Source organism: Zootermopsis nevadensis, unplaced genomic scaffold (genome assembly GCF_977971745.1).
Source record: "Zootermopsis nevadensis isolate Lab colony 2312 unplaced genomic scaffold, Znev_1.0 Znev_ptg000022l, whole genome shotgun sequence".
NCBI classification, from domain to species: Eukaryota; Metazoa; Arthropoda; class Insecta; order Blattodea; family Termopsidae; genus Zootermopsis; species Zootermopsis nevadensis.
The window spans coordinates 8,552,680-8,576,628 of NW_028259154.1; the positions used below are offsets into that span (position 1 = coordinate 8,552,680).

A 23,949-nucleotide genomic window follows, 5' to 3' on the forward strand; every position below is an offset into this window, starting at 1 on the left:
TCTGAAACGTTGTTAAACTTCTACCAGACTACATGGCGCAACAACCCAGAAGACGTATGACGTTATCTGTTTGTTAACCATTTTATTGTCATGACCATGTGGCAAAATATTTACTAGAATTTCCAAGGTGTATTCTAAACTTAACACCATACTATTTAATGGCCTTACATGTTCCTGAAATGACCTACAGTGAACAAATAATTATGCCAAATGAAAACTTATTTACTTCCACTTTAATACACTCACTGCCAAACATGTTAAACAACATTTTTGTTATGTCATACTGCCAATGCCAAACATGCCCATTGACATTTCAGTGCTGATATGCACATAATTGCTCATATATCCTAGAGATGTGACCCAAATACATCCAATCTTTCAAAGATAATGAAAGAAGCTTTGATGTACTGATTTTTAAATTAACAAATGGTACTCTCTTGCAAAACAATTTCCTGTTCCTTTGTAAACATGTGGTTGCCATGTGTGTTTGAAGTTGGCTGATGTGAAGTGTGGAAAACTCATATGTTTATGTGGATAGCTGTACAAAGTAGCACCCACAAAAGCAGTGTTAAAGGTAACCCAATAATTTCATCCAGTTATTTCTAATAGTTTCTAAGATATTAATTATTTTTGTACTCATGATATATACATGCCCATATTGAAAAATGGCTGGCACATGGCACTTAAATCCCTTCTGTTTAGCATGGCAGTAAATGTGTTAACTGTTTGCTTTATCATTATATTGATTGCAGCAGGACTTTGTTTATATGCCCTTTATGCAGCTTGCTTCACTACGTCTGATGCTTCAGGGTAGATTTAATTTTACATACTTCTACTGTTTAGGCTTGAAAGAGGGTTGAGATAATATGTATCACTATAAACAATTTATTGACAGAATGCCTAAAGTGTCTTTAAAACTATCCTGTGTTGTTGTTCATTGATGATGAGAGAATAATGCATGCCTACGTTATTGTGGAATGCTATTGTGGCTGTTATATGGCATGCCCAGGTTTAAATGACGTGAACTGTGCATTTCCAATCAGCATTTTTGCTGTAGTGTATGTGTTACTATAACTGTCTTTTGTTTCAGATCTGTCTAATGGCAACTGTAGCTCTGATTGGTACTCGTATGGATTTGTATGCTGTGCTGTATGGGGTATGGCTCTGTGTGCTGGTCATTATGAACCGAAAGAAACTGGCCAAAATTTGGGGCATCTTCCAGGTGTTCATTGTAATGCTGATACCCATTCAGTATGCCATGGCTGTAGGCTTGCCACCTGCATTATGCATAGGTAAGAAACATATTCATCTATTACTTGAAGCTTTCACTGGTCTAAAATTGATAACATTTTCTCAGGTGATCATCCACATAAATTCAGAGCAGAAGTCCAAAGTTGAAGAAACCATTTTTATCTCCAACTTCATGAAATGATGTACACATGAGGGAAGCTAAAATGGTCTCCAAAACATGGACTTTTCTCCAAGCTGGCATAGCTGATTGCCTGAGAGAAACAAAAAATTCACTTCCAACAGATTTGGGTCTGGTATCAATTATATAATTGACATTTTATTTTATAATCTTTTTTATTTTGTTCACTTTTTTAATAAAGAGTGGCAATTACTTTTTTGTTTGGAGTGTTTAAGAAATATTACTGAACAATATTAGGTAACATGTAATATTCTTAAAACTTTGCATACCGTGTAGTGTATTAGAATATAAAATAAGCAAACTATTAACACTATAAAAAAGACACTATTACCATCTGTTGGTCTGGTGACCATAGCTGGTCTGTGGCAAACTGTGGTTGCGTCGTCCGTACCTGTGAACTCCAGAATCATGGATTCTGGAGTTCACAGGTACGGATCAATAGCTAAGAGCAGAGTTCCACTTCTGTGAATAACAACATCTAGTGCAGTATCGCTTGAAATACTTTTGTGAAATACCCTATTCATTATTTTTTTTCTAAATCCAGTTTAAACCATTTGATTAAATCAATAAATTTTCCTTGATGCCACTGATGATGACCTCTTGAGGTTGAAACATGTATGGCAATAGTGTCTTTTTTATAGTATTAATAGTTGTTTGTTTGCTTATTTTATATTCTAACATGTAATATGTCATCAGAGATGAGCAAAATATGGCCAGCAAAAAATTGTATAGTCATAAGTATTGTTCACAGCACATTTTGTCAGGTGCTGTTGAGTCATTGCCAGAAGAGGGTTAATATATATCATAACTACTTTGTTTTACATTGTACTCACTTTGTAACTAATAAGTCATAATGTTTTCCAGTATATAACCTCTCACCAGTTGATAGTGTTATGAAGTGAACAAAGAATCCTCTGTGCAGCATTGTGGAAGAAAGCTGTCAAGTGATACATTTGTTCTCATACAATCGTTGAACATAAAAAAAATGAAATTACCCTGTTGCAGAATATCCTTGGAACCAGTCGCTGATACTGAGGAATCTACAGGAGTGGATGTTCTTGCCTGATCCTGTGTATCCTCCAGCAGCCTATAAACTTGTCTGTAAGTAGATTGCTTCTGAAGAAATTTCAGGATTTGATAGTGGTCCATACTAATTGCAGAGACTTGTGGATGTAATGTGATTTTAAAATGATAAAATCTTATATCCTTCTTCTGTGAACACTACATGCCATTAGAAGCAGCATTAATAAGCTTTAATTTGGAAAATTGACAATTCAAGATGATCATATGCCAGTTATGTTTACACCATGCTCTCTAGTCATTTATAAGCATTAGAGTAATTCTTGACCAGTCATAAGTAATGATAATCTCTTGTATTCCTAGACAAACATTGTGACACTTACTTATCAGTTACTTTGACTGTGAAAAGGGGGGCTGCAAATTCCTCTGAAATGTTGATAATGTTCAGAAGATTCTATAATGTATTCTTTGTGAAGGATTTAAATATCTTTAAGAATTTAAAATGTGTATTGTTGTTAAGTTATATTGTGTGTCAGACAAGCAGTAATAATGCTTCACACCCTCAGTAGACTGTAGTTCATAATATATTTTTGAAAGTGTTGGTGTAGCACATAATGAAAGCTGCACATGACATGTATTGTTTAAAATGCTGTGAATATCTTTGTCATCATCATCATCATCCAGTGCTCTACCAAATTCTTCTGTCACAGATATTGAAAAACAATATCTAACTTCTTTGATAACTTTAAGTATCTCCTTCCATTGGGTTCAATTTTCATCTCTCTTCAGAGATCATTTGTCGAGTATGTTTCCACTGTCTTCTTTAATGTTGTTTAATATCTGTGTCATGTAAAGTTTATAATGTAATATTAGATAAATTTGTAATTCTTCCTTTACTTCTTCATTTATTTTATGGTTGAATACCAAATACTGGCAGACTGATAGTAGTTACTTGGGAGTCAGTTGTGGTAAGGTTTTGCAGTATTGGACCAACTGTTAAGTGCAGCAAATTTTTCTTCATGTGTTGTTTACCCACTTAACAGGTGACTTTGTGTTGCTGATGCTGGTATGTCGGCAGAGTCTTGTGTTCCGAATAGAGAGACGTTATGCCGGGCAGATCTATGCAGGTGGTAGTAACAAGAGTATTCTAAAAGAAACAGAGCAGCCAGGATTTATTAATCCTGTACCAGATCACATATCTTATGTCAGGTAAGAAATAGACATGATTCAAGGTAACAGAATTGTACTGTTTGTTTCTTTATGTTGTTTCAACCATTTTATTATCAGGCCTATCCAGCAAATACATGTAGCATTTCTCCATAGGAATTGCTGGAATTGTGCAGACCTTTACTTAAAAATTCACTGTAAATTTAACCCATTGGCATTCTGCTTGATTTCATCTGTATGAAATGCTGTATAAAATTCAGGTATTACTAAATAAATGCCTCAAAATTGTCACAGTACTTCCCTGTAGGTGAAACTTGCGTATGCCTTCATGACATGGTCAACTTTACCATTGAAGATGGCTGTCTTCTAGGTTGTTGCACCAAGTAGTCTGGTAGAAATTTACAGACCCTGATAATGGAGGCAGCAGGGACCTCTGAAACATTGGTGTACTTCTACCAAACTACACATTGCAATAACCCAGAAGACAGCCATCTTCAGACTCACCACCATAAAAACCTCAAATCCTAACTTTATTAGTACTTGGCATAAATCCAAATTTCTAATATTGTGTAGTTTCATATATTTTAATCTTTACATTTGTATATAGTGTATGTCCCAGGAGACAGGAGCAGATACCAGATAGACTATATCTTAGTGAAGCAACAATTTAGGAATAGCGTAAAGAATGTGACAACAGTGCCATCAGCGGACATCGACTCAGATCATAATATGTTAGTTGCAAACGTCAGCACCAGAATGAAGAAAATCAGGAGTAGGGGGGTGAGGAAGAAGAGATGGGACCTGGAGAACCTGAAGAGCGCGCGAGACGAAGTAAGAGCAGAATTGGAAGGAAAATTAAGTGAAAGTGAAGGCGAAAGCGTTGAAGAGGAATTGACGAATGTCAAGAAGTGCCTAACAGTGGCACTAGAAGAAAAGGTTGGTAGGATGAAAAGGATACCAAGGAAGGCATGGATTACACAGACTATGCTCGATAAGATGGATGAGAGGAGGAGATGGAAGACAGAAATATCGAAGACTGAACAACGAACTGAGAAGAGAAACAGACAAGGCGAGAGAAGATTACATCAACGAAGTATGTGATGAGATAATGACACTCCAGAGAATTGGTAGATACGATATGATGTATGTAAAGGCGAAAGAACTAGGATGGAAAGAGAACCAACGGAATTCGAACACAGGAAATAGAAGACCCGTCAGGAAAGATAGTCAGTACCAGAATGAAGTTAAAGCTGTGTGGAAAAATTATATTGAAGAGCTCTATGACAAGGCCATTCGACTGGATGAGATGGAGATGGAATTGGAGCCAGAAGAAGAAGTAGAGGAGGACGACAAAGGTCCAGAGATACTGAAGAGCGAGGTAAAGAGGGCCATAAAGGATATGAGAAGAAGAAAAGCTATGGGAGATGATGAAATCCCATCGGACTTATTGAAAGAACTTGGAGAGAAAGGAGTGAAGGTTCTTACTAGACTCGCTAACAAGATATACACCTCCGGTGAGTGGCCCAAGGACTTTCTGGAAGTAACAATGATTCCATTACAGAAGAAAAAGAATTCCAAGAAGTGCGGCGATTACAGGACCATCAGCCTAATCTCACATGCGGCGAAGATAATGACTAGAATACTGACTAAAAGACTAGAAAAGAAGATAGAGGAAGTGATGGGAGACGACCAATTTGGATTTAGGAGAGGAAGAGGAACCAGAGATGCCATCGGAGTTATGAGAATAATTTCAGAGAGAGTTCTCGATGTCAAGGAAGAAGTATGTGCCTGCTTCACGACTGGAAGAAGGCTTTCGATCGAGTAAAATGGAAGAAATTAATGTGGATCCTACAGAGAATTGGAATTGATTGGAGAGATAGAAGACTAATTGAAAACCTGTACATGCAGCAAAAAGTCAAAGTGAGACTGGACTCAGGAGAACCAACAGTGTTGAGATAGGTAGAGGTGTAAGACAGGGATGCTGCTTATCACCAATTCTTTTTAACCTGTACTGGGAATGACTTGCCAAGGAAGCTCTGGAGGGAACAGGAGACTTCAAAATTTGAGGAAGAGTGATAACGACTGTAAAGTATGTAGACGACTTAGTAGTATTGGCGAAGGAAGAGGAGGAATTACAGAACATGATGGACAAGTTAGTGGAAACAGGTAGAGAGTATGGAATGGAAATCAACATTGAAAAATCAAAGGTAATGAGGATAGCACCGAGAGCAGAACCATTGAACGTTGTAGTTGGAAACCAACAGATGGAGAATGTGGAGCATTACAAGTACTTGGGAAGCATAATCACGACGGACGCTCTATGCACCAAGGAAGTAAAAGCAAGGATAGCCATGGCCAAGGCAGCTTTCGTCAAGAAGAGGATACTTCTCACTAGCAAGTTGGGCTTGGAGATGAAGAAGAAACTAGTGAAGTGTTACGTATGGAGTGTCGCGCTATATGGAGCAGAGACTTGGACACTCAGGAAGAAGGAACAGAAATACCTGGAGAGTTTTGAAATGTGGTGTTGGAGAAGAATAGAGAAGATCAGGTGGACGGATCGAGTGACCAACGAAGAAGTATTGAGAAGAGTCAACGAGCAAAGAAACATTCTGCATGCGATTACACGAAGGAAAGCTAACTGGCTGGGACATATTATGAGAAGGAATGGATTACTGAGTGATATCACCGAAGGCCAGGTTGAAGGAAAGCGAGGACTGGGAAGAAGACTGACACAGCTAACCGACGATCTTAAACAAGGAAATAAGATGAAGTTCCAGGAATTAAAACGAGAAGCTGAGAATAGGGAAAACTGGAGAGCTCGTTTTGGGCAGAGCAATGGACCTGTCGTAAGACAGAACACTGAATAATAAATACTATGTTCCCAGCAATATTAAGTAGCTTGTATAAACCATGGAGTTCCTCATTGTGTAATATTTTAAATTGCCACTTGCTTAATTTCTCTTACATCCATATATTTTCCTCAGTAATTTATTTTCATATCCTTGTAGTTTATGTTCTTCTCTCAAAGTAAAGTACCATGTTTCATACCTACACAAAACCACTGTTAGAACTGGTGTTTATGTATGTTTTTCTGTAGTGTTTTGAGAGCAGTGATAAATGTATAGAGTATGTACATATGAAAGAATTTAGGTAAATAGGGTGGAAGAGAGTGGTCCGGATTTAGTCAGTTCAGGATAGTCAGTTCTTGTGAACATGGTAGTGAATCTTCAGGTTGATTGGTTGGTTTATTTCTTTGTATGTGTGTGTTTGTGTTTATGGAACATGGTTTTGATACTCTTTGCACTGACCTCAGTATCCAACTTTGCTTCTGTTCTCCAGATCATGGCTGGATATTGCAAAGCGGTGTTTCTTGTCTTCCTTCCTCTGGGTGACACTGGCCATTGTTTTTCTGGCTGGCACAAACCGGGTTAACATATTTTCACTGGGGTACCTGGTGGGTGCCTTTGTGTTCCTATGGCAAGGGGAGGAGATATACCTGCGACCTGTGCCATACATCCTGAAGCGGTGGAACAATCTGTTGGGTTACAATGTGGCAGTTATCATGATCAAAGCATTACTCCAGATCATTGGCTGCATGTTCCTCCTAGAAGTGAAGAGCCATGCTTGCTGGGCTGCACAGTTGCTTGGAATAACATGCATCAGGAAGTTTCCTGCTCCAGTCGGATCATTGCCCGAGTTTGAGGGTGAGTAGTGACTTGCTTGAATTAAAGGACCCAGATGCTAAAAGAAATTCAAACTTATCTCATTGATTGTTTTAAAAAACTATCTTGTTATTTATTAAATCTAGTATTCAGTGTTTAGTGAACATGGTGATGACCCATAATGGCAGGTAATTTCTTCAACAGTTGAAAAAGTTCTCTAAGAAGATTCTGTATTATTGAATTAATTAATTAGATTTCATATTTAAAGTGTGCTGTTGGATTTTGTAGACACCACATAATATTTTTTGGGATTTGTAGTGGACTGGACTCTTGCTCAGATGGGAGGGTCAAGAAATTCCCACAGAATTTTGTTGGAGATTTCTTAAAAATATATTACTTTGAAGATTGAATGATAATTTCCAAATTGATTTGCAGGGAAATGGGTTGTAAAGCTGTAAATTTTATTTAACTAGCTCATGATTGATCAATTTGATGGATTCATATTGTCAGTGTTGAATATTCATGTTCTGTTAGATTCTGCTGCTCTCCCAAACGTTTTCTAACTAGAGTTGCTCAACGAGTATCTATGCCACATTTGTCATTGACAGCTTTAGCCTTAAAACTGCAATTAATGTTTGTGGAAACATTCTTGTCTCTATCGGAGTGGAAAGATAGAAGAAATTTAAGATCCACTGAAATATCCTTTTGATATTCCAATAGTCCAGCAGATTTTTGTGGGCTCCCAGATGAGGATAAGTAGTAAAATATTTATGCATTTCTTACAGATTTAACACAGTGCAATGTGCCAAAGGAAAATAGTGGGCTTATATGGGATGGTGTGTGTTTTGGGTGCTTGATCATGATGAGAAGGTTGTTCAACAGTTACTATTTCATCCATCAGATCAATGAGAACAAGGCCATGACTGTGCTTGCATCCAGGTAATTCATGCTTTTTTATTCTTATATCAGTAATTGTGGCTGTTGGTCTATTGAGGGGACAAAAATGACACCTCCAGCATTTTCATCATATTTTATATCAAACTGTCACAGAATTACCACCCATCTACAAAGTTTTACAGCAAATAATTATAAGTTCTTGATGGTGAGGCCATTATACAAATCAAAATATATTATAGTGGAGTGGATTTTAAGGGGGTAGGAGGCCCAATTTAAAGCGTGTCGTACATTAATGTAAACCTCAAGTTTTTGTGTGGTGTATCTGGGTATTACAAATGAGGCTGTGGTGATCCATGTGTTGTGAATTTTTAACATTATGTCTGCTGTGGAGCAATTTTCACTACAAACTGGAGGGGGCTGGGGATGTCAGTATAACTATCACATCTTCTATGAAGAAAATGTCATAACACAATTCAAGAACTCTGGTAATGCTGGTATAATCAATAAATCTATTGTAGAAATATATTAGTACATAATATTAAGATGTATTAAAACACTTTGCAGATGTTTTTTCCATCATTTTGTTTGTTTAGTATATTATATGTTCATACATTCTCTGATTCACTGTTCTGTATCTTGTCATACATGTTGCATTACCAAGCATTCATTGATATCATACCCTGTGAGCCGTAGATGTAGGCTTGCATGTTGTGCTGTTGAATCCAGTCCATACAGTTTTTTAAAAGCTAACCACTGAATGATTGAGTAGGATTTTAAGTTCTCACAGCAGCAAGTACAAACATGGCTGTCTTCTGGTTATAGCATTTTGTAGTCTGGTAGAAGTTTACCAACATATCAGAGATCAGTAAACTTCTGCCAGACTACACAGCACAACAACCGAGAAGCTACCCACATTCACTAAATGAAAAACTGTGTTATTTATGTGAGGTGTGCAGTGTCCTTTAAAGTATTATGGCATTATGTATGGCTCACTATTGATGAACATGTGGTGGTAATGAATCATACATAATGACAATATTTTATGGGACACTGCAGACTTCACATGAGTAACACAGTTATAAAGTAAAGTAACAAAGTACCTAGACATTAGCCAGCATCATCTCCTTTCCTAATTTACATGGTCATGAAAATGTGTTTCATTGTCTTTTCTCCTTACTATGTGGCTTTAAAAAAATCTTTTTCGTGACCTGTTTTCCTCAACCACGTATTTGTTACCATGTAGAAAGCAGCCCACTCACCTGTTATGTCAGTGAGGTCCTTCACATTCCACTCACCACTTACTGCCTGGTTCATATAAGGCTGCATGAAACTCCCAATACACATTCACCCTGAAGATGGTGACTGCACTGTTGACAAAATGTTGTAAAACCTACAGCATCCGATGTGGCTTATCCCCAGAGCCAAAGTTATACATTACACAGATACAGGTAAACCTCGATTTACGCCGGGGATGCGTTCCTGGATGAACTGGCGTAAATTGAAACTCTTTTTATAATGTAAATCAATGAGAAGTCAATGACATGCGTTCCCGGCACCCAAACATTGACAACTTAGGTAGGCAGCACACCGGCATGCGTCAAGACATGTAACAGTCAAGACACGATGTCTACGACATGACGCAAAGAAAGGAGCACAGTTGAAACGACTGAGATTATGAAAACCGCTTCATGCTGCAGACACGTGCAGCGAGACTCGGCGTGTTCCTTTTCTGTGCTTCAGGACTGAGACATCAGTACTCAAGTAACAGCACCAGTGTACGTTATCGACATGAGTGAAGAGTAAACAAATATAAGATAGTGCAGATGGATGAGAAATTCCTGGTAATATACGATTATTCGACCCTGGGCCACTCAAACAAGGAGGAGGTTGATAAAGCTTGGCATGCAGTTTCAAAAGAAGTAAATGTAGATGGTAAGTGCACTGATTAATTTTATTTTAATGAGCTAATGACTGAATTAACAAGTCTGCTCTCACTCACACATAAAACGAAAAGATTTATGTTAAAGTGAACTTGTTCTGCTAATGAAGAGCTACATTTGGTTTCAAAAAGTAAGAACACAAATGGATTCTGGGGACATTCGATAATAAGACTGGAATTTCACCGGATCGTTTAACAAGTCGCGCGCTAAAGCGTGCGCACCATGTTGAGCACACGACTCATTAAAGTCATGAATTCACTTCCTTTTCCTTCCTTTACATACTTTCAGCCACATGTACATTAAAATATCTTCCTCACTGGACGACGTCATGTTATCAACTAGAGAAGATGTGATAAGACGCAGACGCGTGCTGCTTCAGTGTGCGGACTCGAGTCTGAATCACGAATGAAGAAAGAATGTGTCTTTTGTCTCATGTCTTGATGCTTGTCTTGTGCGGCCGCCCTTAAATTCCTCAAAAACTGACTTTGCCGTATCCGTGATAGCAATTTCAGTCAAAGGAATGTTTTTTCGATTCATGTCATCCACCCATAGCAACAGTAATTTCTCCATTCTTTCTAAAAGTTTACCTCTGCTATAACTCACTTGCGTTGCACTTACTCTCGTAGCCTGTTGCATTGACTGTTTTATTTTATATGAATTTTTTTATGATATTCACAGTGGAAGGAGGCAACTTCATACTTCTGCACACATTACGACGGGTATCACCACCTTCTATTCTACGAATTACGTCCATCTTATCTTCTAACCAAATAGACCTACTCAAGTTTTTAGCAACACATTCACTTCTCTTACCAGCCATGGTGGCTCTTCTATAATTTATAAATATAAAACAGTTGCTACTGCAGAATAGTGGTTGAACAACAATACAAACACGTTTAGCACACAGTTTTCAGCACATTCAATGTGTCAACAAGAAGCAAACTGAGCGCATTTTTCCTTACTCCCTTATCAGGCCGAAAGCAAATGACTCACTGTGAAGAGTGACCAATGCTCATGTGACTGTTGCGCAATGTTGGCAGATTTTTAGGAGATTATCTCGCAACTACTTAGCAATGAGTGCAGAGGTGACTGTATTTATAATTTTTATTCAAAATCAGCGATGTAAAAATTACGATTTAGTATAAGAATCAGTACGAGAAACATTGTAAAACGTTATAAATAATAGTATTTTTTTAACTTTTTGATTTGCTGGTTTCAAAAGTGGTGGTGTTCTGAACCGGCGCAAATCGAGGTTTACCTGTATACTGAAAATAGTTGTAGGACTAAAAGGCATCTGCAAATATAAACTAAAGAACAAAATGATAGCTGATTGGACTGGGAAATGTAAACTTCCTGAACACCTAATTTACCTTGATTTTAACAAATAATGAGTATAGTTACAAATAGTTTATAACAAATCTTTAAATCTAGGAAGAGCCAGAAAACTATGAGACTACTGTTTATATAAAGTAATGTAATATGTATGGCAAAGTGTTACTTAAGTGTCTGACATAGGGGTGCCGAGTTGATTGAGGAACTACGGATGAAGCGGATACGAGAACAAGAGAATCAGGAACATTGCATTCTTGACAAGATCAGAGTGAAGATGGATCGAATTAAGGCAACCCAACAGAAGACTCAGGGACCCATGTTTAAGGAACCTGAGAGTCACCATGCTGGTGAGTCCACTTGAATTAATATTTTGTAGTATTACAGCAGTTATAATCATACACAGTAAGTTTTTATTGTAGAAATAAAGCCACTTGCTATTTTATAAATGTTGTTTGAAAACAAAATTACTATTTTTAAATTGAAGGCAGTAAACTTATAAATTGAAGATTTCCAGCTCAGGCCTAAACTTAGTAATATTTTTTCCCTTCAGGTCTCCTATTCATGTGTTAAAAACAATTTATTCTGTGTGACAGAAACTACTGCTGACAAGAAGTGCAAAAGTATTTCAGAACCTAGAGTCCTTCTAAATAATATGTACTGTTCTTTCTATTAACACTTGTTTTTAGTCACTTCAAAAACTGTTATCAAATGTTTTACTATTCAAAACATTGAAGATCAGGATATATAAAACAATAATTTTGCCGGTTGTCTTGCATGGTTGTGAAACATGGTCTCTTACCTTGAAGGAAGAACGTAGATTACAAGTGTTTGAAAACAGGGTGCTCAGGAGGATATTTAGACCTAGTGGGGGTGAAATAAGTAGGGAATTTAGAATATTGCATAACCTGGAGCTGCGTGAATTCTATGGGTCACCCAGCATAGTGAGGATAGTGAAATCTAGGAGACTCTGATGGGCTGGACTTGTAGCACACATGGGGGCAGTGGGTGCATACAGGATTTTGGTAGGGCTTCGTTCTGGAAAATGACCACTGGGCAGACCAAGAAGGAGATGGGAGGGTAACATCAAGATGGATCTCAGGAAGGTGAATAACAAATGGAGTTGGCTCAGGATAATGTTCAGTGGCGGGCTTTGGTGTTGTCGGTGTTGAACCTGTGGGTTCTACTACCAGGGAATTTGTTACTTTAGTTATTTTCTATATAACATTGCTCACCTCACATGAAAGTAATTTATTAAAATCTCGTACCACATTTGTCACATCCAAATTATTTCATGTAGGTGATATGGAATGACCTTGGAAGAAAATTTGCCATTTGAAGGCACCCAAGATTTGCTATTTTATTGTAGTAAGAATAGCTTGTATATTGTGAATAATTTTTCAGATCTTGGGTCCATCTCTTGTTGACTGGACAGGTAATAACAAATTTCCATGCTAGGGGTCTAACTCCAATCACTTGATTTAAAGAGTGACTATTTGAATTATCGACTTGCCTTTTAGTTAAAGCCAATGGCCATACCATGTTGAAAACACCGGTTCTCGTCTGATCACCGCAATTAAGCAGCATTGGGCGTGGTTAGTACTTGGATGGGTGACCGCTTGGGAACACCACGTGCTGTTGGCACTATGAGCTGGGATAGCTCAGTCAGTATAGTGACTAGCTACGGGCTGGACGACTGGGGTTTGATCCCCGACAGGAGCAGAGGATTTTTCCTCTAGCTTCTGCGTCCAGACCGGCTCTGGGGCCCACCCAGCCTCCTCTACAATGGGTACCGGGGTCCTTTCCCGGGGGTAAAGCCGGCCGGGGCGTGATGCTGACCACTCACTCCAATCTAGTGCCGAGGTCAAGAAAGAGTTCAAGCTGTACCTCCACTCCCCCCCAAACACCTACATGGCGTGTATCGGGATTGCCAACGGCCATACCATGTTGAAAACACCGGTTCTCATCTCCCTATTTGAATTATCGACTTGCCTTTTAGTTAAAGCTGGACAGCAGTCTTCCACAATATTCATTTATCCATACAGAGTGCTAGTATAGTTACTAACGTTGAAAACTTGTGAATGATTAAGCATTTCAAATGTTATGCATTGAACGCTTAAAAACATAAATATATTGTGTTATCTACTTGACTGTTTTTGTGTACAAAATCTAATATTTTGTGTTTACTAAAATATGGCTGTCCATGACCTATTCATGATGAAAAATGTTTTGCTAAAGGAGATGTGAATTGTTTTCTAATGCATTGATGCTCAAAAAAGAATGTCAATTAAATACTGCTGTGTCTCTTGTTGTATAATGTAATAATATTTGCAGAGAAGTGTTTATTTTTTATAGAACATTTTCCTTCTATGAATAAATAGAATGGCTGTTCTCATACAGAGTTGTAGTCACTACTGTGGTAAATGTGAAGCTACTGTTTTAATTAGTTGCATTGTGTGGCTGTGGCAACAGTTCACCTCTACTGCAAAGCGTTTCCTCAGCAAAGATTTTTGTGGAAACAGTCGCCAAAGTTTGTCATTTAAATTACGTTAGTGCAGAAGGATTGTCACCAAGAAGAAGAATAAGAAGAAGAAGAATTATTCACTTAATTGTGTGAATAATAATTTACAAGTTTTCAGATACAGTTTTGAGGGATATTTCCATGTTATTTTGTCATGCAAAGATTTTTACAGTTAATCTTTCTATTTCCTCTTACAAGTACTGAATTGTATTGAACATTTTCTATGTGATAAGCTCCGAGAGCTGGAAATCATTGTTTAAAGATTCTTTCTTGTTGTTACTTGGCACATCAGTGTAGTTTCATCAGAAGTGCTTGGCAAAAGCACTGTCATTGTGCATGCCACAGGAAATATGTCTCCAAAGGAGACATATTTGCCAGCACATGTGATGCATGTTGAAATTGTTTCTGTGTACTTCCAGTAGGTGGTGCAAGAGGCTATGTCTATATTGTTTCTTTAAAGTCCTTCAATTATGATGTCTGTTTAGGAATTTGAAGGCTTGGAAGGCAATTTTTATAAGTAAAAATGAATTTATACATAAACTGATGTGTTGGTAGTGGAACATGGATGTTCAATGCTGGATAAAAATGGCAGTAAATATATAAAGGACATGGTGAGTTCATAAACATGTCTTGTTTCACATAAGATGACACTTTGTTAAAGAGTCTAGTAATAAAATAAAGTGAACAGAGAACTCAGATATTTTCTCCTATTTGTGATTTGCAAAATTGGCAAATGAAAGAAAAATCTCGTTGGTTTTTGTTTAATTTTGATTACTGAATGAAAGCATACATGGAGTGTGCGTACATAAAGTTGGGAAAGTAATGCGGAAAAAATGTTATCACTGGCCAATTGAAAGTAATTCCAGAGCCAGCTGTGTGATTTTAACTATATTTGAATGATATATAATGCTCTTCTATCTCAGTATAGTTGATATGTTCATATAAATGATCCATGGTACTAGTTTTTGCCATCCTTTACATAGTCTCAATAGTGAAGATGCAAGTAAAGGAAAGTAACACTAACTTTTCCAGAAATGTTTGCATTGGCATCCCTTTCATGTCTTGATGTAATGAAAATAACATGTTTCAGGTTTTAGTGTGGTTATATATCTTTTTTCTTGTGTTAAACACCATTTTGAAAAAGATGAAGTCAGTTAGCATAACTTTTACTGTTGTCACTTTAGGAGATTGCAATTCCTTTAACATATAAACCTGGTGGTATAATCTCTGAGTAGTGACAAAAATAATTTTAGAACTGTCATAAATAGAATATCATAGAAACATTTTCTCTTGTGACGTTTTTGTACATGGTTCAAATGTTTTCATGTGATTAGCTTTGTTCCCTGTTCTGTGACACATTTTGAAGCCTTCAGAGTCCTGATAGTGTCACACTTTTGTGTGCACTTTGTAATTGCTTGTTCCTTCCTTATTGCATATTTTTATTGCAGCATCATTTAATGGTGATAATTCATTTTTTTACATGTACCATTTCAGTGGCTCTGTTTCTAATAAATTATGTGTTTCAGTGTACACTAACCTCAGCCATCTATGTTACATCTCCCGTGTTCACAACATGTACACCTCATTGCTGGAGTGTATAAGACTTGCTTCATCAGTTCCTTCATATTGTCCCATGTTAAGAGTGATGTCAATTCAGTTGTTACACTTCCCATCATGCAACTAACTAGGATCTGTCTTTTAACAGCAGCCCCTCTGGCCCAGTCCTCCAGCATGAGTTCCCCTGCATCCCCCCAAGGCTATCATACCCCTATTGATGACGACGAGGAAGAAGGCAACCTCCCTCCCCTCACGCCACGTGGGGCAGGCTCACTACTGCAAGCACCAACACCTAGTTCTGCCATCATGACAGTATCATTGGATGGTTACCTGGAGCCACAGCGCATGTCAATTAGCTCACCCCCCACCTCCGAGCTGGTACCCCGTGCGCCCTCGCTCGATATGGACAGCTTCCCCGTGTTCTCCCCACCGCCATACGGTGCTGTGGTGGGGCACAGCACAGCTGGTAGCAGTTTGGGTGGCGGTCATCGACGTCAGTCATCCATTGGTCCCCCCTGGATGAATCCGCTCGCCACCCCACGCCCCTCTGTTTCTCTGTCATCGCCGCAGTCCCATCACACATGTAATGAGACCTCACCTTGCTTGCATATTAATGGCACCACTCACACTGCATTCTGACCACCAGCCCACTCTGTAGTTTCACCAATAGTTCATAGCATTGTGATACTGTAGCTGCCTTTGTACATAAGTGTTTGAGTATGAAAGCGCCAGGCCAGGCCAACAAAACTTTCACTGCTGATTCTATCGTGTTTGCTTTGTACACATCCCAGATTAAGTTCTTTGACTGAATATTTCTGAAAGTTATATTTAATTTTCTCGACAGAATTTGGTCATTACCTTGCACAAACTCTTTGTCCTACTGAGAAGCATAAGTAATTATGTTGTTTTCTTATTTTTATCATTACTTTTGGAGGAATATAAAGTGTTGAAGTTGTTTTGTCTTGTACTCTAGTATGTAAGTTAATATATATTTTAAGTTCCTTATTTAACTTTTGTTTATTGTTTTTATTTGTCTTGTGTTCTGAAAGTGGCTTCTTTTATTTTTGGTTCACACTTTCAGCAACTCCTGGGTCTGTTCATCGACGTGCAAGAACAAATCGTGATGGTAATACACTGTTTGTAAAAACCTTTGCCCAGAAATGAGTTAGCTTTGGTGGAAGGCTGCTAGGGCTTGTCTTTAAATAATTTTTTTCTTATCTTAGTTATTGGCATAGCATTATATATTTATCATATTTTAACAGTGATTTCCTATAGTTTTATATATTAAAAGAGTGTGATGAATTAACCTTTCCAATAATAACTAATAAAGCCCACTGCAAAATATAATTATATTATTATGCAGTTCATTTACTAATCTGTTTTATGAGATAGTATAGCTGCGTCATATTGTGATATTAATTAAAATAATTATTATATTTGTTTACCGTCAAATCACAATAAAATAGTAAGATAAGATAATTAAAATGATTAAAATATCATCTTATGTTCCATATCGAGCATTCGATTTACATCGGAACATTCACAACATGTTTCGGTTTATCAAACCATCATCAGGTGTAAATTATAAACTTTTAAACTCAAATTACAATTATTTATAGTTTTTACAATTACCTGATGACGGTTTGATAAACCAAAACATGTTGTGAATGTTCCGATGTAAATCGAATGCTCGATATGGAACATAAGATGATATTTTAATCATTTTAATTATCTTATCTTACTATTTTATTGTGATTTGACGGTAAACAAATATAATAATTATTTTAATCTGTTTTAATTTGAGTATGTTTTTAGAAGAGATTGTTTTGGGAATTACTGCAAATTTACTGCCACATTTGGATGTTAAAACAAAACACATAAACACATGCCAAATTGGTATATCATGTCTGTTCATTTATCTGTTTAGATGCTGAAAGGAGTCTGAACAAATTTTTTATGTGGGACTTTTTCTACAATTCAAAGTTAAAATAAAATTACATTTTTTAACTTTAGTGTCTAATTTGGACTGTACTTAAATAAATGTTTACTTATATTCCATTAAACATTTGGTAGACAAGAAATAGTTATGAAAAAATACATTTTTGTAACTAGTAGTAGTTGATTTGCCACCAAATTCTAAATTGTTATTGAAAAGGGTACAAGACCCCTTACTATTGACTAGGTGGCTGGACTTAACTCTGGGGTTTAGCAGTGTAGTTATGTGCTACTGAGATACAGCCAGCTAGACTACTTGAAGGCTGCACCACATGGTGATTGGGGGTTCTATATCTAGATTGAATAACTATTGTTGGTTAAATGCATTTCTTGGGCTGTTTTTGAGATACAAGATATAATGTGAAATAATAATTTGTGTTATGTGATAAGTGTACACTTCCTTAACTCTGCATTACTGAAAGCAGATGTTGTGAATCTTTGAGTTAATATTTATTTTATGCATGTTTAATGCAACAATAATGACTTTTCATCACAGTTATAATTTAAGTTCTCTTTTATTAAGAATGAATCTTTTGTGAGTATTGAAAACTATACAAGGAAGTTGTTTTTCCTTCTTGGACTTATGGATAGGGCTAATACAAACTTTAATTTATATGCCAGTGCCATAAACTGTTAATAAATTCTTAAAAGGGTTGGGTAAATAGTTTCTGAAATAAAGTTGACATAATCTGAGAAACTTTTTACATAACATCTCTAGATAAACATGTTGAACCTTCTTTCTAGCATGCAGGAGTTAAAATTACATTACGTCTTGTTCAGATATGCATTGTATATATGTGGACCCACACGAAACAAAGGTATAACATACAGTGAAAGGTCTGTACTTCATGCAGGTATTTGCTAGAGTTCCCAAATCAGTCTTCGATAAAATCCTGAGTTACAAGTTATTTGCTGACACTTTCTGAAAAATGGAAGTATTGCGGTAAAGTAAGATTTGTATTTGCTCAGCTGACTGTAGTATTTTTAACACTGATTTGAACTCTGCTTTGTGTGTCTTGTTCTTATTATTCTTATCTAATTTTCAGTTGCAAGTTTATACCATGACTAGCTGCTTGTGTATTAACATAATACCTACTTTATTGCAGCTAAGACAGCAACTGAATATATAAAATATTTATGAAGCTTAACTGAAGTATGGTGTGTAGAATAATTGCATTTTGTAACACAGCATTAGGATTGTTTTAATCACATTCACCATTCACTACAAATATGACAGAATAACCAGTGTGGCATTGTCTGGTTACATTTTTGTATGGTAAATTAACTGTTTTGCTGATACAATTTCCAAACATCCTGTAGTTAAATGAACAGAATTACCAGTATTCAATCAATAAGCTCTGGAAGGCTTATGCCACATTTTAATGAATCTGTTTTTTTTTATAACTCCATTTCACATTTATATTCTGTGAAACACTGAGAATGACTGACATAAAATCTTTGTCAATAATAGTCTGTTGCTCCATTTTGTAAGTCTTTTATTAAAAATATTTATTGGAAGACTATAGCACTTCAATACCTACTGCAACTCACAACTTGTAGGACATGTTTAAAATTACATTTTTCATGAATGAAAGTAGGAGCAATATACAGGGTAAGTCAGTGGTAGCTTTTCACTTTTGTAATTGTGTTAACTGTAGTAAAAATTGGTGAGGAATAGCAGAAATAGATGGATCTGAAACTTGTCCTTTCCTCTCATCTGTTAGAGCCAATTTTTGCTACTTCTGGCACCTTTTGAAGAAGTTTGTTTGGGAGGTACAGTAGGGAGAGTGACAAGCCAACAGTGAATAACAAAACTGTTGAACAATTGAGAATGAGTCTTCTCTTGTCTTGTCTTGTCTTGTCTTGATGGAAGCCCAAGGAAATCAAAGTATCATACCAGTCAAGAAAGTCTTGTATCACAGTGTGGAGAATTTGCTTGAGAGGTTGTATAATGAGTCCTAGTAACTGCAGATGTCAAGCCATCACAGCTAAAAACAAGATCATTTGTAGGACATTCTGTGAGGACATGTGGTCTGTGTTTGAAGAAGATAAAGGTCTGCTTGACTGTTTCATTTTTAATGATAGTGTGCTTTTTGAGTCTCAGGAAGAGTGAACTCTATTCTTCCCACATGGGACAGCCACAAAGTTGGTGTGTTTTGTGCTCTGCATTGCTCAAAAACTTATGGCCTGTTTCTTTTTGTTGAAAAGACCATCACTGGTACTGTGTACCTAGAAATGCTAGAGAACTTCCTAGTCCCCACAGAAATGTGGTCTTCCAGTAAGATCTGCATTACCTAACTTCTGCACAGACATGCAAGATTGTTTGGATCTTAAGTTCCCAGATCTGCGGAACTGGAGGTGAGCAGCTCAAATTTAATTTCCTCCTTGTTGACCAGACCTTTACATGCTGATGGATTTTTTCCTCTGGAGATTCATTGAAGATCATGTTTACCAGCCACCATCACCAACTCATCTTCATAAACTAAAGAATAAGATTACTGCACTGATTGCAACATATACACTAGACATGTTGCAAAAGGTATGGCAAGATATTGTGATAGCTGGAATGTATCACTGGTGTAGCCGTATTGAAATTATATAATCAGAATACAGCCACTAAAATTAGAGGTTATCTATCTATCTATCTCACAGTATTAATGACTTTGTTCTGTATTATAATAGTAAACTTTTACATGCATTCAAAAGTGTTTAGCTACTTTTGAGTTACCCTTTATTTGTTTCAATATGATTGGATGAAGTAGATGGTAACATGCTTTGTCACTTGAACAGCATACAGCAGTGTGAAACCCTTTTCATCATTTACTGTGAATGTTGAAGTATCTACTTCATCAGACTTCACCCTGCCTTGTGGTTGAACAACACATGGCTTATGTGGATGTTGATGTTGATGTGAATCCTGTGTACAGAGCACCATGATAGTATCTTACCCTCTTGAAGTCAATGGGACATAATTTTCCACCTTAATTTTCCTCATGACTTATTTCTAAGGGGAGCTGGGATATCTCAGTCAGTATAGTGAGTGGCTACGAACTGGATGACCTGATGGGGTTAGAGGATTTTTCCTCTAGCTTCTGCATCCAGACTGGCCCTGGGGCCCACCCAGCCTTCTATCCAATAGTTACCGGGGTCCTTTCCTGGAGGTAAAGCGTAGCTGGGGCGTGACACTGACCACTCACCCACATCTAGTAATCACATGCAACAGATACCACATTTAGGACACCAGTTTGATTTAACTGCCTGTAAAGCACAATGTTGTACTATATATAGCATGGTAGTAGCTATGTGAATGTTCTATTCTGCTTCATTACCCACATTAAAGTCTTAAATAACAGGAGCTCCATTTGTTGACTAGGAACTGTAATGGCATTACAGGTTCTTACAGTTGAAATGAAATATTTTGTGTATTGCATCCCATCTGTACTGTTATTCACATTTAGGCTGTGCTTCAGTGCTTTGCAATTGGTAAATAACATAGTAATGAAGCCCATTGTGTGTTGCTATACAGCTGTGTAATAGCTTAATATTCCAGTTGCATACATTTCCAAGGCATATCCCTCACAAGTATATTTGTCTGTTACATCAACTCTTTCAGCTGTACATGGCAACTCTGGTGGCTGTCCTTGTCAGAGTGTGATGGACCAAGCCAGATGGATATCAGTATGACACAAATTACTTCAGATATGTTCTTTAACATTTGATTGTTTTTGGTTCTGTAATTGGATGTTCAGTATATATGTCTAACTTTAATATCACATGTGTTCTGGAACTTGGTCAGATTCTAATGAAGTTTGATATTAGTAATGCAATTTTCTAGCAGTATACACTGGTATACAATATTGACACTCTTTTTTCATAAAACAATAAATATACCTTCCAAAACTTTCCCAAATGTGATAAATTTTTATAATATTGATTTTTGTTGTTATATTTACATTTCTATATCTTTTTACAAAGCTTTAAAAGTATTTTTGTATATTGTTATACAGAATTGGACTGGAATTTATGCCATTTCTGTAAATATCCTTACGCTGAGGAATTCTTTGAAGTTTAGATAAGGTTGAACAGGTTGTTTCTGAGTCACATAGATTTTATTTTTAAGTGTTATTTTGTATTACAGTTATTACACTATTCACTTCTTTTGTGTTCCTCAGCTTTATAACTGCTTTATTTCATTGGTGGTGTCTTTTGCTGTCTAAATGACAAGTTATATTTGAATCTGGCTTGGTAAATCTCTCATTTATTTTAACTTTTCTTTGTACATATTCATATATAACATTTCTGTTGAAGGACCAAGACTGATTCTTCATTTAACATGTATGAGTATTAATATAACTGCATATGTATATTTCTGTGGCTTGCTTCTGTAGAATGACACTGCTTCACAAGACAAAACTTAAGGAAACCATCCTTTTATAAACTTACAAGGCTTCAGTGGAGAGTGTGGTATTAACACTGTGAGAATGTGAGGTCCTATGCTATGTATAGTCTTGTTTGCATATGGAATTTTACAATATACATACAATTCTTTTTTATTTTGCTCAGTTATTCAGTGCTAACTTTGATTTTATAAAAGAATATATGAGTTAGGAAGTAATGATTATAAAAAATTCAGTCACGTATGTGTATTGTATCTTTCTGTATGTATGTGATTTAATGTTTTAGATATTTTTCTCTGCCTACATGCCCTTTAACCTGTGGTTGTGGATTTTAAATATAACTACCAGTTTAATTTTAAACCCCCGTGACACTGCTGTGCATACTATTGCTGTAACCTGTATCTTTGTCCCTTACAGAAATTTATTTGGAAACTAATGTCCTCTGTTTTCAGGACTAAATGATATTATTATCATATAAACTCTAGTGTAAATATTTTATATTTGTAAATATATGTGTAAATGTGATTTTAACCAGACTTGCTTGTCCTGTGTTTTGTAACATTTTGCATGTGTGGTGAATAAGGTGATAAAAATTTAGTAAAAGTCATTTAATTGCTATTACTTTGTGTGTGAAAAATTATAGAACAAAAGTAAATTAAGGAACCACTGTTTTGTTCAACTTTCGGGTCAGATGATATTTTGAAATTGTCATGTTAGTTTTATTTTAACCTGTTGTTCAGTTATGTTACGAAAACAGATGTTTCTCTTTATTTGCCCATTTTTATTGTTGATAAGCCATGAATTATTGGGCTGGACTGTCAGCAGATGACAAAAGAGCTTATGTACACTTACATAATCACATATAGAAGCTATATGATATTTTAGGTTATAACAACAGTGAAGATAGTATTTGTGGTCTTCTAGGTTGTAATGCTATGTGGACTTCCAGGTAGATTCTAATTTTCTTTGGGCTGAAGATGGAGGAAGTATGTTTCTGTGAAATATTGGTATCCACCTGTAAGTCCATATGGTATTATAACTGACAGTTGCAGAAGCTATTCAGACCAGAAGAAACCAGTATTTCTTAACAAGATCTTGTGTTCTTAGCTCAGGAAGAAATTATAGATAGAAGAAGGTACTCAAATATTGATATTCTGTCTTATAAACAGATAAACTATAATGATCATTATTATTTGGTTGAAAAATTAAACAAAAAAGTTAAAATACATTTTATGCCATTTTAGTTATCATTTACAGTAAAACATTATAACAGGCTGACATTCAGTTTGGAAGATACTGTATAAGTCTGAAGCTCCTGTTGGTACGCTTGGAGACGGTGCAAAAAATTTTAGGATCTTGAATTGGTTGGTAATATAGCATCATAAGAATTGCACTTGATCTCTCAGATCATGCATGCCACCTGACTGAACAACTTATGGAAATTATGAGCATCTGTATGAGGTAATATAGTATGTTAAATGTGGAACATTTAAGTGACTTTTATTTTATATTATTGTACAAAGAAATATAAAGAAATTTAAAAGTAACTTTCATGAGTTCCAGTAAATGTTTTTTTTTGACATAATTTAAATTCTCTAACATTAGAAGGAAATGATCTTAACTTCATGGAAATAAAATACAAACTGACATTTGGGAAACTCCTTTAGCTTGAAATTTCATGACACCTTTGTCCTGGATGTTTTCAGCTATTCGCTCTGGTGACTACTACATGTTTGAAGAGCTGGATGATGGTGTACTGGAAGAGAAGGATGAAACATCATCGGATGATGAAGGTGGCAGACATGGTGAGAGGAGAGTTACACTCAGTAAGGTAAACATCTTTATTATGGAGGTTTGTTTATGGTACAAGAACTGTGAGTTAATCTGCAGCAGTACTTTCCATGGAGTGATCTCCGCGAACCTTTCTCATCAAGAATCAGAATGTGAATCCTCTCTTAAATTTTTTTTTGTCTTATTTTGAATGTGTTGGTCTGACATGTTCTTGTTTTCCTTATAGAAAGGTCCTGCTCTTAAC

At 36.4% G+C, this 23,949-nt stretch overlaps 1 protein-coding gene and 1 non-coding gene across 17 annotated transcripts in view; both read left to right on the top strand.

Moving 5' to 3' along the window:
• The window catches only part of Piezo (piezo type mechanosensitive ion channel component), a 160,042-nt gene that overhangs the window by 79,062 nt on the left and 57,031 nt on the right, over positions 1-23,949 (top strand). For 13 of the 16 annotated variants that reach the window (XM_087354064.1, XM_087354067.1, XM_087354072.1 and 10 more), the window contains 8 exons: positions 1,091-1,292; positions 2,435-2,530; positions 3,493-3,658; positions 6,956-7,320; positions 8,064-8,217; positions 11,631-11,794; positions 16,604-16,648; positions 23,621-23,745. In XM_087354064.1, the coding sequence (XP_087210190.1) occupies positions 1,091-1,292; positions 2,435-2,530; positions 3,493-3,658; positions 6,956-7,320; positions 8,064-8,217; positions 11,631-11,794; positions 16,604-16,648; positions 23,621-23,745 (1,317 nt within the window). The remainder of the gene's footprint in view (positions 1-1,090; positions 1,293-2,434; positions 2,531-3,492; positions 3,659-6,955; positions 7,321-8,063; positions 8,218-11,630; positions 11,795-16,603; positions 16,649-23,620; positions 23,746-23,949) is intronic. The other 3 variants (XM_087354069.1, XM_087354078.1, XM_087354080.1) reach the window with 1 other exon arrangement.
• LOC147872993 (5S ribosomal RNA) lies at positions 12,970-13,088 on the top strand. The gene has a single exon (XR_015536613.1). It is a non-coding gene; the product is annotated as a 5S ribosomal RNA (ribosomal RNA).